Source organism: Globicephala melas, chromosome 2 (assembly GCF_963455315.2).
Source record: "Globicephala melas chromosome 2, mGloMel1.2, whole genome shotgun sequence".
Taxonomy (NCBI): domain Eukaryota; kingdom Metazoa; phylum Chordata; class Mammalia; order Artiodactyla; family Delphinidae; genus Globicephala; species Globicephala melas.
In genome coordinates this window covers 57982835-58001081 of record NC_083315.2, presented here as the reverse complement: position 1 = coordinate 58001081, position 18247 = coordinate 57982835, and the positions used below count along the sequence as shown (strand labels likewise).

Below are 18247 nucleotides of genomic sequence, written 5' to 3'. Positions count from 1 at the left end.
TTAAAAGACTTCTTTAAGGCTTTAACTGTTAATTCATCTTGCTTTTTGTCTATTTATAGAGAAAAGATAATGATTGCTGAAGAAAGATCAATTAAAATGTCAGTTTATTTGTAAATTTTTAAATAAATATTTAAAATAAATTTTTAAATAAATACACACAGCCTGTGTGTGTATAATAAAAATCTGTTCTGTTGCTTTTTCTTAAATCTAAAACTTTTAAGTATGGCCTTATATTTTTCTGATCCAGTTAAATTCTGTAGGACTGGAATCAGAATCTTCCATTTTCCTTCAAATGTTCCACCCTAAAACCAATCTGTTTTTGTTCCATGATGCACATGTGATTAATAGACAGTGTTTTCTGTTCATAATAATGAAACAGAAAGCAGAGCTCTGTATTGTTATTGTTCCTTATTCTGGCTAAGATACAAATATCACTTTTGAAAGGGTGTAACTGTGCCCAGCTGGCTGGGATGGCTAAAGAGTCCCCCAAGGCTTCTTCACCTTAGATGGCAATCAGTGGTTTACATTTCTTAAACTATCCTCTATTAGATGATCAGTTAATAAACATACTAGATCAATTGTTTAGAAATGTTTTATTTTCAGCTTAATTGTTCTGTTTGAGTCTGGATTCCAATTTCTGAAAATTTTTTCAAAGATATTCAGATCTATAGGTAGGGTAGAGATTTTTCAAAGAACATCTTGTGATTAATAATTAAAATCTTAATGAATTTTCATGTAAACATCGTAATTAACATTTAGGATTCTTCAGATATTCTTACAGCCTTAGGATTAAATTTAAACAGAAAAGATGTTATAGAGAATTTTAAGACTGTGATCTTAAAATTCATTCTTTCTTTCATTCACTAATTTTTTAGTGCCCTCGGTGTGCTGGGCACTGCTCTAGGCACTGGAAATACAGCAGCAAATAACACAGATACAAATTCCTTCCTTTAAAGGTCTTTCATTAGAATGGGGGGAGTCAAAGCAAAAAACAAATAAATAAGTAAAATAAATAGCATGTCAGATGGTACTAAGTGCTGTGGAGAAAAGTAAGGCAAGAAAGGGGGACAGGGACTGCCAGGGAGGTGATATGCAGTTTTTCATGGCATGAGCAGAGAGGCCTCAACCAGGACAGTGATTGTTGAACCAAGAGAGTGATTGTTGAGCAAAGACAATTTTGCATCTGTACCAACTTAGTCCCTTACATTTTCAACTGCTTGGAAAACAATTTATAAAACTATAAATGGTATCAGAATCTAAAGTAAGGATCATATATATTATTTTCATCTGGTGTTGATCTCGGAGTACTTCTAATTCAACTCTTCTCCATTACAGTTAACACACAATTAAATGTAATTTAATGTAAATGTAACACATTTAACATACATTTTATTTTAGCACACAGATTTTATAAATACTACAGAAATTTCTTATAATGCTTATTTGGGATAGCACTTTAGATTGCTGGAGTTAAATGAAGTTTGGTTTTTTTCTATAAATAACTGTGCTCAAGGGAATGAAAATACATTGGATTTTAGTTTATAAAATGGTTCTTCAAGGTCCCCTGTGTTAGATGATTAATAGTTACTAGAAAATTATATTTAAAATAGGAGCTAGTAGTTTGTCCTAGGTTCCTGAAACTTTACATATTATAGATGACATTTTTCATGTTCCATCTAAGAGTAAAATTACTAGACTTTAAGATTTAGCTGCAGAATGGATGGACCTAAAGAGTATTATGCTACATGAAATAAGTCAGACAGAGAAAGGCAATTTTACCATATGGTTTCACTTATATGTGGAATATAAAAAACAAGCAAACATAACAAAACAGAAACAGACTCATAGATAACAGAGAACACACTGGTGGTTGGGAAAGAGGCATGGGGAGGTAGGAGGTGGGCAAAATAGGTGAAGGGAATTAAGAGGTACAGACTTGCAACTATAAAATAAATGTCATGGGAACATAATGTACAGCATAGGAAATATAGTGAATAATATAATAACTTTGTATGGTGACAGATGATAACTAGACATATCATGGTGACCATTTTGGAATGTATATGAATACAGAATCACTATGATGCACACCTGAAACTAATATGATACTGTATGTCAATTATACTTCAATTAAAAAAAGATATAGCTGCAGAATACGTTAAGGGCTTTTATAGTTGTGCTTTTTAAAATGTTAAAAATCTATCAATATTTGAAGACAGTATTTGGCTAAAGAATTCAGTTTGTTAGATATAAAACAAAGTTGTACTTTCCACAGGAGGCAACAACCTGGCCCCTGGTGATACTTAGCAAGATTTGAGTCATCATTATTTAATTTAAATGTATGAGAACCTGAATTACATAATGTCAGTTTCTTCAACTTTTATATTTGGGCTCCAAACTATTCATGCAAAAATAGTTGCCTCAGGGTGTGGAGAAAAGGGAACCCTCTTACACTGTTGGTGGGAATGTGAATTGGTACAGCCACTATGGAAAACGTATGGAGGTTCCTTAAAAAACTAAAAATAGAACTACCATTCGACCCAGCAGTCCCACCACTGGGCATATACCCTGAGAAAACCATAATTCAAAAAGAGACATGTACCACAATGTTCATTGCAGCACTATTTACAATAGCCAGGACATGGAACCAACCTAAGTGTCCATTGAAAGATGAATGGGTAAAGAAGATGTGGCACATATATACAATGGACTATTACTCAGCCATAAAAAGAAACAAAAATGAGTTACTTGTAGTAAGGTGGATGGACCTAGAGCCTGTCATACAGAGTGAAGGAGGTCAGAAAGAGAAAAACAATACCGTATGCTAACACATATATATGGAATCTAAAAAAAAGATGGTTCTGATGAACCTAGGGGCAGGACAGGAATAAAGATGGAGACATAGAGAATGGACTTGAGGACACAGGGAGGGGGAAGGGTAAGCTGGGACAAAGTGAGAGAGTAGCATAGACATATGTACACTACCAAATGTAAAATAGATAGCTAGTGGGAAGCAGCTGCATAACACAGGGAGATCAGCTCAGTGCTTTGTGACCACCTAGAGCGGGGGATAGGGAGGGTAGGAGGGAGGCGCAAGAGGGAGGGGTTATGGGGATATATATATATGTATAGCTGATACACTTTGTTATACAGCAGAAATGAACACAACACTGTAAAGCAATCATACTCTAGTAAAGATGTTAAAAAAGGGCTTCCCTGGTGGAGCAGTGGTTGAGAGTCCGCCTGCCGATGCAGGGGACACGGGTTCGTGCCCCAGTCCGGGAAGATCCCACATGCTGTGGAGCGGCTGGGCCCGTGAGCCATGGCCGCTGAGCCTGCGCGTCCGGAGCCTGTGCTCCGCAACAGGAGAGGCCACAACAGTGAGAGGCCCGCGTACCCCCCCCCAAAAAAAAAGATGTTAAAAAAAAAATAGTTGCCTCAGAATTCAGAAGCATTTTTAAAGCCACGCTCAGCAAAATTCTCTGTCCGTAGCATTGGTATTAAAAAAAAACACTTTTCTCGTTTCACACAGGATTTTGCACAGACTCCAGGTCAGGCAGATACCCAGTCTTATCAGCCCAAAGGTACGTCTCTATTGAAATTAAATGTCATGTGTTTGTTAGCTGGACATTTCTCACTCAACCCTCTGAAACTGTTAGAGAAATCAGTTTATTACATCACCTAAAATATTTGAGATTCGGATACCAAATATATTTCAGGGAATAAAGAAATTGATTTTGTCATCAAGCATGAGTACATCAGAATATACAGAGAAATCTATGGAAGTAAAAGAAAACCACAGAACGTCTTTATGTAATTTATACTTACCTCATGCAAGGTATAATAAATGGTGAATAATTACTAAAGAGCTACTTTGCAATACAAGAGACAATCAGATCATTAATATTGGCCTACATTATCACATAAATGCTGAAATCACATACATTTGGTTCCATGTTCAGAATAAAATCATCATTGGTAGTAGCCCGTACATCCCCCTAAATTCAAGTACTTGAATTTTTTATTGAAAATAAAAGTGTAAAATTGTTCTACATGACGAAAAAGCCATCAGATGAGCACAGCACAGTTCAGGGGCCAAAAGATTTACAAGGTTTCTTTTCCCTATAGCATTCCTGCTGAGGTGAGTCCTGTGATCAGAGCTGAGATGTCGAATTTTAAAGTGCATATTTACTTTTTGAAATATTCTGCTACCCACACTGTAATTGAGAAGTTGCTCTTTGTCTGGCTCTCGTGACAGCATCTCTGATTAATGAGACCTTAATCCAGATTTTCCCCAATTCTTCCATTAGTTTGATAGTCTTTAAAGTGGCCAGAGGTTTACTCCCAGCAAAACCCTATGGGGCACCCATTCAGTAGCCCTTACTTGGGAGAAGGGGAGGTCACCCTGGGGTGTGTGTGTCTGTCTGTCTGTCTCACACACACACGCATTATTTATAGTGGGCAGGTGTTGAAAAGTACGTAAAAGAGAATATATCTAAAACTGTAACAATATGAAAAAATGTCGTTTTATTGGTTCAGGCACTCAGAGAAGTAAACAGAAAGCTATGCCCCTTTTTAGAAATTCAAGTCAACATCATACTTGGTACCATTTGTCTAAGCCTGCATTAGTGTGCAAGTTCACTTCTGCCCTGACTCAGTGACAGCATTTTTTTTTTAAGCTGTTGGAGGCTAGACAGAAATCAACATAATTTGTTACTATACCTTATAAAACAATGTTTTAAATTTTGAATTTATGAAAATGCCTAGAAAAATCTTCTAATGTATTTTTTAATTTATTTTTTAATTGTACAGCAATTTTTTTGCCAGTAAGACATATAAACATTCTTTTTTCTTCCTCTTTCTCCTGACGTAAGGATGAGTCACAATTTGCTGCCTATCTGGCAGGCAAAGTCCCAGGGGCTGACTCTGTCTGCATGGTTTCAACCTTCTTTCCTTTTCCAAGGGACCATCTTCTCTGACTTTCATGCTTTCCCCAATGTGGATTTACTATGGGTTAATCCACAAACCAACAAATAGGGAACTGTTCTCTGCTTTGCTTAGAAAAAGTCATCACTCTACTGGTGACAGCTCATAATATGCTTACTTGATTTTAAAAAATGATGATGCCACACTAAGTTGCCAGTTTGCACCTTGGACATCTGTTCCCCTTTTGCTTAGATTAAATCCCCCCAAAATATTTCAAGATGTTTCAAGATGTTGAGTTCATTGCCCAGGTGAACCTCTAAGTTCTAAGTGTAAAGCAGCTCCTGGCAGCACCACATTCTTATTGCTGAGGAAGAATTCTGTTTTTCAAATACTCGCTGCTAGATGACTGGCTGGCCAGGAGATCGTTTGTTTCAAGAGCCAGTAAGGCTCCTGACAGTTCCCTCTGCTTTGTTAGGTGACTGAGTGCCAGATTGGAACATTTTTAAAGTTATGTTTAAACTAAAATCATGTTTTAGATTAAATAGACTATTTTAGAAAATAACTGTAAAGTTTACATACAGATTTAGCCTTTCAAGGCTAACTTAAGGATGGAATACATGACTGTCACTTTATTTTGTTTACCGTACTTATTTACTTATTTTCTTACTCCAGAGTCCAAAAACAATGTTTTTCACAATGTTTTACATAGGGGTTAATGTCTGAATAGGTTAGAAGCATGAAATAGATTGTGATTAAAATATATATTATATATTTTATACTATAATAGATATAGATCAGTTACCTTTACTTAAATTTGCATCATGATTTATTTGAAGAGTATGTCTCCATTTTGTACTCAGATATCAAAATAATTTTCATTTCTTACATTTTGAAGAATTTAACTCTTTTTAATTTTACTCTTCTTTTTTTTCTCTCTCAGGAAAATGCCTTGGTTCCCAAGACTATCTTGAGCTGGCTAACAGATTTCCTCAGCAGGCCTGGGAAGAAGCTCGACAGTTTTTCTTAAAAAAAGAGAAAAAATAAATGTTTTGGTTGGTTGTATATTTGAGTACCCTCATTAATATTTTAAATTGATCAGACATTCTAACTGTTCCTTAAGAAGTTCATTTTCACGTGTTTATACTCTGTAGATATGGTATATACTTTGCACTATTTATAAAGACTGTAGATACTTTAATGTTCTTTCTAATTCTGCAAGTTGAGTTTATTTCATTTATGCACAATATTTTGGAGTTTGGTAACTTACATCCTATGATAATATATACTTTGCATTTGTAATGTGGGTAAAATTAGACATAAAATTAGCAAGTCTGTTTTGTTCTTGTAATAAAATAACTTATTCTGTTTGCAATGATGACTTTTCTTGTTAAAGCAATACAAATTTGAAAGAAAAACGTTAATTCCAACTCCGGAAGTATCTTAATTAAAGACTTACTAAAAGTTAACCTGCTCTAAATTTCCCTTTTATAGGTTTGAGTAAAAGATGTTTATAACAGTTTTACATTCTAATTACATAATATGTTTTGGGGGCTATTTGAAATGAATTTAAAGCATTATATTCGTTGGTCTGCTTAAACTTTCCTAGCGGCCAATACTGAGACTCTCCTATAGAAATAGCATCGCTGAACTGAAATTCTCCAGAATAAAAATTAGGGATCCAAAAAGATCAACCATAGTGAATCACCCTGAAGTATTTTCTCAAATAACTGCCATGAAAACCGAAGTAAAAATAAAACAGACGGTCACAAGGGCTTTGAATTGAAGTTTTCAACTCCTGTGCACGGCTCACAGCTGAACGGGAGGAGTGTCTGCCAGGAGATGTTGACCTTTTCATATCTTGTTCTCATCGGTTCTCCACCTTAAGCCAACGGTCAGTGCTAAGCCGGTCACTGAGTGACATTGGTAATAATTTCTGTCAGATAAGGATCAAACATTACCAAGAAGAAAGATCTGGTCGGGGGGAAAAAAATGGTTTTAATAGTATCAGATTCAAGACTGGGGGCGGAGGGGACTGGAAAATACAGAAGTTTCATCGGATTGTTGAAAGCAAATTTAGCTACCTAATGTTCAGGACACTTCTTTTTGGAGCCTCACAAGGCTGCCGAGTTTTGTATATGCTGTTTTTACTCCTTTGCAAATAGAAAATAAAGAGATCCAATTTCAAACGAAAAAAAAGAAAAAGCGAACGCATCCCAGTGCGCTCTGTACTTCCGCCGCCCGGGACCCGGCGTCTTCCGCGCTCGGGCTGCGGGGCCGAAGCCCGGCTGGGCTCGGGGCGGGGACGGCGGCTCCGAGGCTAGTGGGACCGACTCTCGGGAAGTCCCTGACGCCTCGGCGGAGCCCGCTGCCAGGGCTCGGCGGCGACTCGGCCCGGGGCGCCGGACCCAGGACCCCGGCCCCTCCCCGCGGCGCGCTCCGAAACACCTCGAGCCGCGGCCGGGCTGAGCGCCGCGCCCCCGGGAGGCCGAGGGGCTGGGCCCTGGCGCCCGCGCCCTCCTCCAGGACGGCGGCCCGGGCTTCCCCGCTGCCCGAGGGCCGGGGAGCCAGGTGTCGGCGGCCGGCTCCTTGCTCGACCCGTCGTCGCCCGGGGCGCCCCAACCAGGGGAGGAGTTCCCAAATCCCGCTTGCCCCGCGGGTCTTGGGGCGTGGACGCAGAATCCTTGTAGCTGAAAGAAATAATCAAATATTTATCAGATTTCCTGCAAGACGCTTCACAGTAGAATATACTTCTTATCAGGTCGGAAATTTGCCAAAAAGCCATAAATAATTGAGACAGCTGTGATTAACCTTCCAGAAACCATACCAGAATTCGCAATTAAACATTTAATTGAATGGTCTCATTTGGTCCCCTCGTCCGGGAGGGGAGAGGGTTTGTTTGAGACAAACCCCGGCTCCACCCGGCTGGGGAACCTGCGAGGATCGGGCCTGGCGGCTCCTCTGTGCTCCCGACCCGCGCGGTTTCTGCAGGTCTCAAGTTCCCTCCTTTATTGTGCGCTCCGCAGGGCCAGAGTGATTTAAGCTCTAACTCTCTTGGGTTTTACTACTTCTAAACTCTCCGGGGGTGGGGAGAGAACAGCGCGCAGGTGAGCGCAGGCACATCTTGTTCCAATTTGCGGAGACAAGTGCCACCAACTGGCTTTCTCCTGGGGCGGGGGCCACGTCCCGCGTCTCCCGAGGCTCAGGGGCCACAGGTGGACCCGCTGGGCCGAAGCGAAAAGTCTCTGCTGGGTCCAGCCTGTAAACCTGACGACGCGACAGGGCCCAGTCGGAGCAAAGGTAACAATTTCGCCCAGGCTTTAGAGCCCAGAATTTGAGCCAAATAGGTAAAAGCCGCCCGAGGTCCGGGGGCAGCGACATTTGGACGCCCAACGCCGCTGCCCAACCGAATTTCCCGCTCTAGGCGGCAGCTCGCTTTCCCGGAGCTCTACAGGGCTCGTCACACCGGACGCCCAGCAGGATGCCGCTTTCTGCCGAGTTCCGGAGCCTCTCCCTCCCTACAGGCAATTGGAGGCGCTGTGACCCTCGAACCCTGAATCTAGGTCCGGACCTCGCCTCCTCTACTATCTTTCCTTCCTTCCCCAGGAAGAAAAGCACGTGGGCCATTTTTTCCAGAGCTCCTTGCCAAGCTTTCTGAATTCTTGGGTCTCAATCTGGGAAGGGATTACTCCTCACCATTCCTCTTCTTCCACGTCCCTCTCCCTGCTCCCACGCCCCGAACGAACACTGGGGTCTCCTGCCTTAAACACTGAAACTACCGCCTTGAATATCCTGTTTCCCACTGAGGAATCGCTCAGGCTTCCTGAACTCCTGCCCCTCCGCTCACCCCCTGACCCACTCTCTCACGAGCCCTTGACCTTATGGACCAGGCGGTGCCCCGATCCAAAACATGGCCTCGCCTAGCACTCCAGCCTTTCTGGCATGATTTCTGCCGGGCGCCAAACTTGCTTTATAAATTGAACCACTCCCCCTACACCACTCCACATCTGGATCCCAATGGAGTATTTCTCTGTGCCCTTTGTCTCTCCCATTACTGCTCTCAGCCTAGCTCCATTTATCTGCATCTTCCATGCACAGTCTCCATCAACAAGGTGCTAGTCTGTAATTGGTCACACAATCCTCGTTATTGCACTGAATCCCAGTATCCTGAAGAAAGTTTACCTTTACATCAATCAGACCCATATTTAAAAGCCTCTAATCTTCCCTACATCAGCTTAATAAACTCTCTGAATTTCCTGCTTTTATCACAAGTCCATTGGGAACTCCTCTGCAAATCGTTTATTATTCATTCATTGTTTCCCCTCTCCAGCGTGCTGCTAGTCAACTAATTCTCTTGCTCTCTTTGGTGAATACTTGTATGGGAAAAGACAGCTAACTAAACGTGTGGCAATTTATGCCCTCCCCCAGACAGCAGCGGCAGAATCTCACATTTTTTAGAGAACAATCTTAGACAACGTCTCATTTAAACCCAGTATTTGCAGCTCTGACAAAACTAAGCTTTAAGCTATTTCATATTCAAAACTGAAAGGCTGATTTCTGTTCCACAACCCATTAAAAATTAAAGTTCGTTGGGAATACTGCCACAGGGACTCTGAATTTCCCAGAATTGTGCAGCCTTTCAATATGTATTAAATTTTGTGGTGTAATAGCCATAAACTTTTCCATCTCTGGGAATCCCTTTCTGCCTCCATTACATAGAGCTATCCAAATTATTAGATAAATCCATTGAGAAAATCTTATTCTAAGGTGAATCTAGTTAAATAACTTACTCCCATTTCCCATCTATGGCCTCTTTGATTGAACTGACTTTTTTTACTACACAGCTGGGTATCTCACTTTAAAAGTTCAGTAAGCATAAAATACAACACTTGTAATTGTAATTACAATTTACAAATGTACTTGTAGTTTAATTTACAAGGATATCCCTACTGTATTACAGAAGATGTTTAAAGATGACCTGGGAACCAGTAAAACAGATATTTATTAATGTAACTAACCAACCATAGATCTGACACCTCACCAGGGACCGCTGTAATAAGGCTTCAGAGTCAAACCCTTTCCTTGGAAACCCACAAGGAAAACGATGCGCCCCTTTGGGTGGCTAGCAACAAACTACAGGAGAACAGCTTGTGATGTTTTATACAACAATACACATAGATACAGGTATCCTAATACACAGTAACCACCGTGATCTGGATAATTTCCCAATATTCAAAAACAGACACACTCATATAAATATCAAAAAGAGGAATTAGATTTTTGATCTATGGATGTCAAGGGAAGAGGTGACTGTAATTAGATAGGCAGATGTTTCCATTTGTAGCATTAAAACACTGCAGTGTGTTCAAAGCAAAAATTCAGAGCTAATTAACAACAACCATTAATGAAATTTTTTAAATTCAAGAACCTGTTATTTCCTTTTTAAAAATGACAAAACCCAATATTCTGGATAAATCAAAAGTTTTCAAAAGTAAGATTTCTTGGAAGTTTAGCCCCCTAATCCAATGGCCAGCCAGAAGGTAAAGGGAAATATCTATAGTTCTGTTTGGGAGGGAATGATCTAAGTTAAAGGAATGAACCCTCAAAGAATCTAACCCTGATTATTAAAACACTTTCTGGGCACTTGAGAGTAAAGCTGGTCCTCATTAAACCTACATATCTCTCCCCTTATCTCTAAGTCTGCAGCACCATTTCCTAAATTCTGAAGAGGGAAAGATTCTCTTTAATTTTTGTGCTAGCATCACCTTGACTTTCAGGAAGTAAAACATAAATGTGGCCCGATCTTCCCACCTCCTCAATTGCCAGCCAGTCTTCCAGCCTCCCATCTCTAATGGGGGGGGGAAGGGGAGAAACCTGCTGATGGAATTCTGCCATCAGTTCAGCTGAAACATCTACAGCAGGCTCTGGCATCCAATCAGCCCATGGCTTTTCAACAGAAAGCATCGATTCCTCTATCCAGCGACCACAGATGCCCCCTCAGACACATTTTTCCTTACCAGAAGCTACCTGAGCTAAGATTGCAACTATCCCCTACTCAGTAAGGGCATTGCCCTCTTTCAAAACAATGCCTGGACAAAGAAGGAGCTACTTAAGGGTCTTTTAACTTGGAGGGACAAGGAAACCCAATGCCAGAGATTGTTCAAGAGTAGTGGAATCACTGGCAGGCTGGCAGCTTTCTGAGTCCACCAAAAGAGGACTGGTCTGGGAAAAGAATTACCCCAGGCTGCCAAAGGGTTAAATATTTGTGAAGGGTAAAACCTGAGCCTCCCGGTTTTTTGTGCTTGCCCGGGGGCCTGCTGGAGATTCAGTATCTCTTGGTTATTTCCTGCGATCACTAAAGCCAGTTTTCAAGAAAACAAGTCACAGGGGTTTGAAATGTCACACCAAGTGACCTGGGCACGGCATATCCAGGGGCCATTCCCAGCTCCCTCCCACCCGGGCCATCCCCCGCCCCCTGCATTTCGGGTCTGGAAAGAAAATAAACCAAGGACACGCCAGACTGGTTCTGGGTGGACTTATTTTCCCTGGCAGCCTCGATCCTAGCGGGGGCTTGTTGTGGCTCCTTCAGTGTATCGCTTGCAGGTGATGCCAAATGCAGATAAGGAGCCGCCGCACGGCCTTCTCCTCTGTCTAGACGGGGGAATTAATAAATGCAGCGGGATTGATCACGTCGCGCATCCACTCTGGGGACAGCGCCGAGGACGAGCCTCATGGCCCCCCTGTTCGCCCCGGGGCGCGCGGGCTGGCCTCGCTGCTCGGCGGCAGGGCCCGGGTGGCAGGCGGGCGAGGCGCCCGTGGGTGGGGGTTCGGGCTTCCAGACCCGCGGGAAAAGAAACGCAGGCGGGGGGCCGAGTGCACCCGGCCGAAAGTGGAGCGAGGGTCTAGGGGGCCTTGAGGGACGCCAGGCTGGGTCCAGCTGCAGGAGCTGAGGCCAGGTTGAGACGGAAACGCTGGCCCTAGCCAGCCAAACGGACGCCATCGGAACATCGCAGGTTTCCCGGCCCAAACGGGGTCACCCCACCGCCCCGCGGGCTTCTGCCGCGAAACGCCGAGAGTGGAGAGCCAACAGGGAGCGCGCAGGCTTCCGGGAGGTCCTGGGCTCTCACATGCTTCTCTGGGCCTTGCTGGGCCGCACGGGGCGCACGGAGCACAGGGACCCAGCCCCGCCCCCCGCGCGGCGCCCAATCCCCGCCGGGCCCGCCCCTGTCTGCGTGGGAGCACGCGGGGCAGTGGCGCGCGAGGCGCGGGCACCAGCGGTGGGCCCTGCGCGGAGCCTCATCTTCGTTGAAACAAGCCCCAACCCCAACCTGCCTTCGTCCAGCCCTCCCGCTGCACCAACAGCACACAGGAGCAGCATCGATCGGGTTATTATCTTTTTTTATTAAGATCAAAATATTCGTCCCACTATGAACTGGCTGTCCTCACAATAAATAACAATAACTTACGTTTTGTTCGGCAAAGGCTCACACACTCTGTCCTCCGTCGACCGATAATTTAAAACATTTTCAAGGAAAGTCTCGTTTCTACTTTTTTCCGGCAATCATGCGCTTTGGGGGATTGAGTGCCTGTTCCTTTGGATTGCCCCGTCCTCTTCCCCGCTAGAGCCGGGGCGAGGCCACCTGGGAGCGCGGGGCCGGGCGGCGGCAGATGCCCGCATCCGCGTGGGCGAGCTCGGGGCTGGGCCGGCGCGGGACCTGACCTGCGCGTTCTCCACGCACAACTGGGTGCGTGGGCCGGGGGGCGCGGTAATAGAGCGGCGGCGGCCACGCCGAGCGAGGGAGAAGAGATGGCAGAGCTAACGTTAGTAAACCCAAATTCTGGTTTTGTAAAAAGAAAAGTCCTCGGAGCAGGGCTTTCCAGTCTGGTGAAAGCAGGTTGCGTCCCGGCGCTTTTGGCTATCCCGACCGCTTCTCTCAGTCCTCTCTCTTTAAATAGCAATAATAATAATTACAAAGGCGAGAGAGTTTTCGGAGCTGGAATGGCCTGAGCATGGGTAAGTCTCATGCAGGGAGCATGCGAGGTCCGCGGGCTGGCGGGGAAGGGTCCCCCTCACGTTTCCACGGGACTTGGCACCATGCTGTTGGGGGTGTCCGGGAGCTGCGAGGACAGGGAGGTCACGTCGCTGCCGGAGGAGTTGCCTAGGGAGCCAGACTCAGAGAAGGAGACCTGGGGCAGCGGAGACACCGGGAAGGAGCGGGTGAAGAAGCGCCCGAGCTGGTTTTCCCGGGCCACCTACTCCCAAAGGTGTCTCTTGGGGACAAGCCACCGGCTGGGAGCAGGCCCTTGGATAAGTCGGCCAGGTCCCCAAGCGCACGCAGGGGTATTAGGGCGGGGCTGCGGGTTGGGTAATCCCTCGACCTCCCCTGCGAGCGCTTTAATCCAGGGAGACCTGGTTTAGAGCGAATTAATGAGCCGGGTGCGGTTGCAGCTACCCACCTCCCCCCAACCCCCCAAGCCCCTCATCCCCTGAGAAACCCCCACCCCTTCCCACCTTGGCTAAGTGGCTAAATCCACCCCACCTCCCCCGGAGTCCTGAGTTCCGGGCGGGTAGAGCAGGGCCTCACCAGCTGCTGGAAGGCGGGTTGGTCCAGGTCACTCTGGAGGGCGAACTCGCTGAGCGCTTTCCATGGCGGCTGGTACGTCTGCACCTCAACTGCACTGCCCTGCACGGCGCTCTCGTGACGGATGGGGCTGCCCGCCACCAGGGGCGTCCCGGTCAGTCCCTGCAGGCTCTGCGGGACAAGCAGGAGAGAGGGTGGAAGATGCTCGAATTAGGTCTTGCGTTTCCCGACATCTTTGAGACTGGGGCCCCAGGCACTGGCACGTGATCTGGAGCCTGAAACGGTTTAGGGGAGGCATACACTTGTCCGCAGCCGAGTGAGCCCGCCTTATCCAGTGCAAATTCCTCGGGCCCAAAAACAGCCACCATAGGCCAGCCTCGGTCCTGGAAGCCAACATGGCAAGGGAACGAACGTGAAGCCTGCGTTCCCATCCCTCTCCAGGTTTACAGAGGAAAAGTGTTCAAACCGAGTCATGCTGAGAGAAGGACACAACCCGCCCCGACTTGCTGGCTCTGGCAAACATGCCACCTTGAACTCCGAACTACGCCCCAGACCCCAACTCTGGTCTGCCGCTGGAACTGGGGAAGACCTGACCTCGGATACAGTAATTAAGAAGCCTTCAACCTCAAGGTAAGCCTTGCTCTGAAAGCACCAACACACGCTATTGGGGAGCCCAGTTCCCCCTGGATCTCCCGAGAGCCGGCCCAGAAATGGGCACGCAGATGCCGCAGGGCGAACCCGAGGCTCCACCCGATCCGATCCTCCAGCTCCCAGTCTCTCACCGTCTTGTCATTGTGCTGCTGCTGCTGCAGCTGCTTCATGAGGATGGATTTCTTCTTGTCCTTGCACCGCTTGTTCTGGAACCAGACGCGTATGACCCGCGGGCTCAGGCCGGTCATCTCCACCAGCTGCTCCTTCATGAGCGCGTCGGGCCGCGGGTTAGCGGCGTAGCACGTCCGCAGAGTGTGCAGCTGCTTCTCGTTGAGCACGGTCCGCACGCGGGTTGTCTTCTCGGTCTGTTTGTGCACGTTCGGACGCAGCGAGGGCTGCCGGCCCGATCCCGGGTCTGCAAGGGAGCGAGAGATGAGAGAGTGACCGCCACTCACTCTCCCTGTGCCCGGCCCCGCGGCGGCCGAGTCCTCCGAGGCCCGATTTCGTTTCTCGTTTATTCCGTTTATTTCGTTTTATTGTTCGTCTTCTCTCCCTTTCCGTCTGTTCGCCCTACCCGGAAAAAGGTGTGCATTTTCGTCCCTTCCCTAGTTCCTCCACAGGGCTCTCCCCGCAGCGATCTCGCCAGCGCGCAAGCGGGGCGTGGGAGTTCCGAGCTAGGCCTGTGCGGGACGGGAGTGGCCGACCCCCGCTGTGCTTCCTCCACTTACCAGACCCTAGGAATGCCCGCGTGGGTTCCGCGGGACGAGGGAAGCTCTCCGGAAGAAGTCGGAGTTTCAGAGGAAGAGGAAGGAGGCGCGCCCGGGACTCTGGAGGGGGAAAGGGGAAGGGGACCCACACGGACCCCAAGCGCCGCGCTGCCTCGGAATTGGGGGGCTTGTCTCCCGCTCCCGGGTGGCCCCCAAGAGCCCTTCTCCCTGATTCAGAGGCCTCTCGGACAGGGCCAGGCCGTGTGTCGCGAAGACCTGCCCTGGGGCGCGAGTGGGCCTCCAGGGCCTGGAACGGTTCCTTTCTGCCCACCCTCGGGCCTCGGCCCGCCGGGTCTCCTCCCTCAAGGCTCCAGGTTCCCTGGCCCAGCGGCCGCCCTCCCGGCCCGCGCGCAGCCGCTGGCACTTTCCTCACTCGGCCTTGGGTTCTCTCAACCCCAGGTTAAGTAGAATCGGGTATTTAGGGCCGGATTCCCGCGGCCCGCAACCCGCAACCCGCAGCAAACAAAAGGGAGCCCCTCCGACACCCGAGCCCAGGGTGCCCTCAACACTGGCTTCATCCTGTTTCCGCACTCCCATCTGAACCAGGTTTCGATACAAGTCTCACTGTTTCAATTTATATCCTCTTCTGGGCATATCTAGATCTGGATAAATATTTACAAACAGCCCATCTAGCCCAATTTTCTCATTCTATACGGGAATAAAGGGAGGACCAGAGGAAGTGGGAGCACTTCAAGCACACAGCACCCTGAGGCTCAGCCTGGTCTAGAGGTTGGTGCTTCAGGTCTGTGGCTACTTGCTGGTAACTGCTCAGCCAGAGTCACTGTTCCTACCCGGTAACCACACACTTAGAACCCACCTCTGGGCATCTCCTGATTAGGACCCAGAGCATCCCCTGAGGTGTATGATCCCTGAGTCCACTGTACGTCCACTCCTTCCCCACCGAGAAACGTTTGGCTAAGTTGTTCATCAAACTGGGCCTCAAAAGACAAATGCAGACACTAGCTCTTTGTTGAGTGGTTAGCCTTCAGAGCTGTCCTTACGGGTGGGCTTCTGGCTGGCTGAACCCACCTCTAGGCTGGGAACTGTATTCCTTACACACATACCCCCAGGCAAACCTATCTTTTCTCTCTGACGACACACATACTGCTTGAAATTCCGAGTACAAGTTCCACAGACAAAGTCACCACTTCAGATTCCCCGTGATCATTCACCTTCCTGCTCCTACTACTGTGTTCCACATATTCCTGATCACGGACAACACAATTCCCCACTATTCTGCACACTCATACACACAATCCCGGCTCACATTTACCCACATGCAATTTTTCCCCGTCACACGAACACACACTCAGCCGCGTTCCTAGCACAGGGTTCTGAACTCACCCAGAAAACCCCACACTGCAGGCAAACGGAAATACACCCAAGTGACAACTTTTCGTCCGATCACAACCACCCCCCATACGAACACACACCCATGCACTCACTCCCGAGCCGGCGGCGCAGTACCGGGCGCAAGCGGCTTACCTGGTAGATGCAGGCCGCGGGCGCCGGGGAGCGGGCCGGGGCTGCGCGGGCTGCCGGCCGCAGCACGCTCGAGCAGGAGGCCGTGGTCGGCGCGGCAGAGCAGCTCGTGCTCCCGCAGCGAGAACTCGTCGCCGGGCAGCAGCTGGCGGCTGCACACGGAACAGCGGAAACACTCGATGTGGTACACGCTGTCCCGCGCCCGCATCACCAGATCGCTGCTGCTGAAGCCCACCTGGCACTTGGCGCACTTGATGCCGAAGAGCCTGCGGGCCCAAGGCACGGGCGGTGGTGTCAGCACGGGGCCTGCGGCCGGCCTCGCCTGCGGGCTGCTACCCACCCCGGGCACGCGCGCCCAGGACGCTTTGTGGCCCAGAGGGAGGCTGCGGGGACCAGCCCTCGGGGGGTTCCCAGGCCAGGAGGTGTGCGGCGGCACGCGTTCGGGGTTGGGGGCCGTGTTCTGCCCCGGCGCCCCGCCATCCTCGAGCCCCGGCCCCAGCGGGCGGTGGCGCAGCCCGGGCTCTCGCGGGCCTCACCTGACGTAGTCCCGCTTGCAGTAGGTCTTCCCGTCTCTCACGAAGCACGTGCACGTCTCGTCCAGGTACTGGCTGCACTCGGCGCACTTGAGGCAGGCGGCGTGCCACTCGAGGTCGGGCGACACCCGCAGGATAAACTGGTCGTGGATCTGACTCCCGCAGCCCACGCACATGGCCGTCCCGGGCTTCTCTGCCGGGGAAGGGCGCGGGGCCCGTGTCAGGCCTGGCTGCCCGGACCCCGGCCGAGGCCGCTCCAGCCCCAGCCCAACCCGCTGGCGCTCTCGCTCTCTTTCAAGAATTGCGACCACAAGAAAAAGGAAATGGGCTTTCCATAGGTCCAGACAATTGGAAACGAAAAAACAAAATCTTCTGAATTTGCGAAGGCTTTCTGTCTTCCCCCATCCCCCTCCCCGATTTTTTTCGCTATTACATTCACTTGGACACAGGCGTTTTATCGATATATCTTGTAACTAAAATATAACAAGTCAGTGAGAAGAAAGAGTAAATAGACATTTAAACCCTGCGGATGCCACACTATCAATACTGGACGGTGATGTTCCGGCATTGCCGTCCGCACACTCCCTCTCACAGCGACTCCCTCCTATCCCAATACAGACACATCAGCTTTCGGCGGAGTCTCCGCTCATCCTCTGACATTTCTTAGTTTAAATATCCCAGATCAAGCTAGAGAAATCTTCCTTATTGGAAAGGCCGAAAGACAAGCAAGCAAGCAAACAAAAAAGTCCACATCCCTAAATCAAACCTATTGCCTTAGCGCGAAACAGAAGCAGATTTCACAGCCTGAGGTCAGCCTAGCAGGCTTGAGAAAGAGTGTTTAATTATAAACTAAAACAACAGGATTCCAACGGATAAGCGGTCCTGCAGGAAAATGCATTCGTTTTCTTTTTTTTCTCTCCCAGTGTCCTGTCAAATAGAAGCCACTTGTAGAATCCACTAAACATTCTTCTGCGTTAGAAATATTGCATATTAAGCACACACACATAACAACGCACACACACACAGGAAGACTTACTCTTGGAATGATCCCCCATAGTACCCAGAAAAGGATAATGAAAAATAATATCCACCATGCAGAAAAGAGATGTGCGCAAAGCGTGCGGCCAGGGGCAGAAGGACGAAGGTCGCGCGCCCAGCCTCGGCTCTTTTGCTAACTAACTCCTCCTGCCCCGCGGAGTTGAAGGAGCGATTCCGCACCGGCCCGCACGCAGCATGACGTCAACACGCATTCGCCCGTGGCCGGAGCTGGGGGCGGGACCTGTGGCGTCACGAAGCTTCCCCAGAACCG

At 48.1% G+C, this 18247-nt stretch overlaps 2 protein-coding genes across 3 annotated transcripts in view; one reads left to right on the top strand and one right to left on the bottom strand.

Annotated features, from left to right (window-relative positions):
- Positions 1 to 7111, top strand: part of SCAPER (S-phase cyclin A associated protein in the ER) — a 493827-nt gene extending 486716 nt beyond the window's left edge. For both annotated transcript variants that reach the window (XM_030874887.2, XM_030874885.2), the window contains exons 31-32: positions 3533 to 3584; positions 5867 to 7111. In XM_030874887.2, coding sequence (XP_030730747.1) covers positions 3533 to 3584; positions 5867 to 5970 — 156 coding nt within the window. In that variant the 3' untranslated portion in view covers positions 5971 to 7111. The remainder of the gene's footprint in view (positions 1 to 3532; positions 3585 to 5866) is intronic.
- Positions 7112 to 12993: 5882 nt separating this feature from the next.
- On the bottom strand, positions 12994 to 18032 carry ISL2 (ISL LIM homeobox 2). Its single transcript, XM_030875293.2, has 6 exons — positions 17975 to 18032; positions 16942 to 17131; positions 16409 to 16671; positions 14288 to 14571; positions 13509 to 13676; positions 12994 to 13110 (listed from the first exon to the last, which is right to left on the bottom strand). The coding sequence occupies exons 1-6, from the start codon at positions 18030 to 18032 to the stop codon at positions 12994 to 12996; spliced, it is 1080 nt and encodes a 359-aa protein (XP_030731153.1).
- Positions 18033 to 18247: the final 215 nt, after the last annotated feature.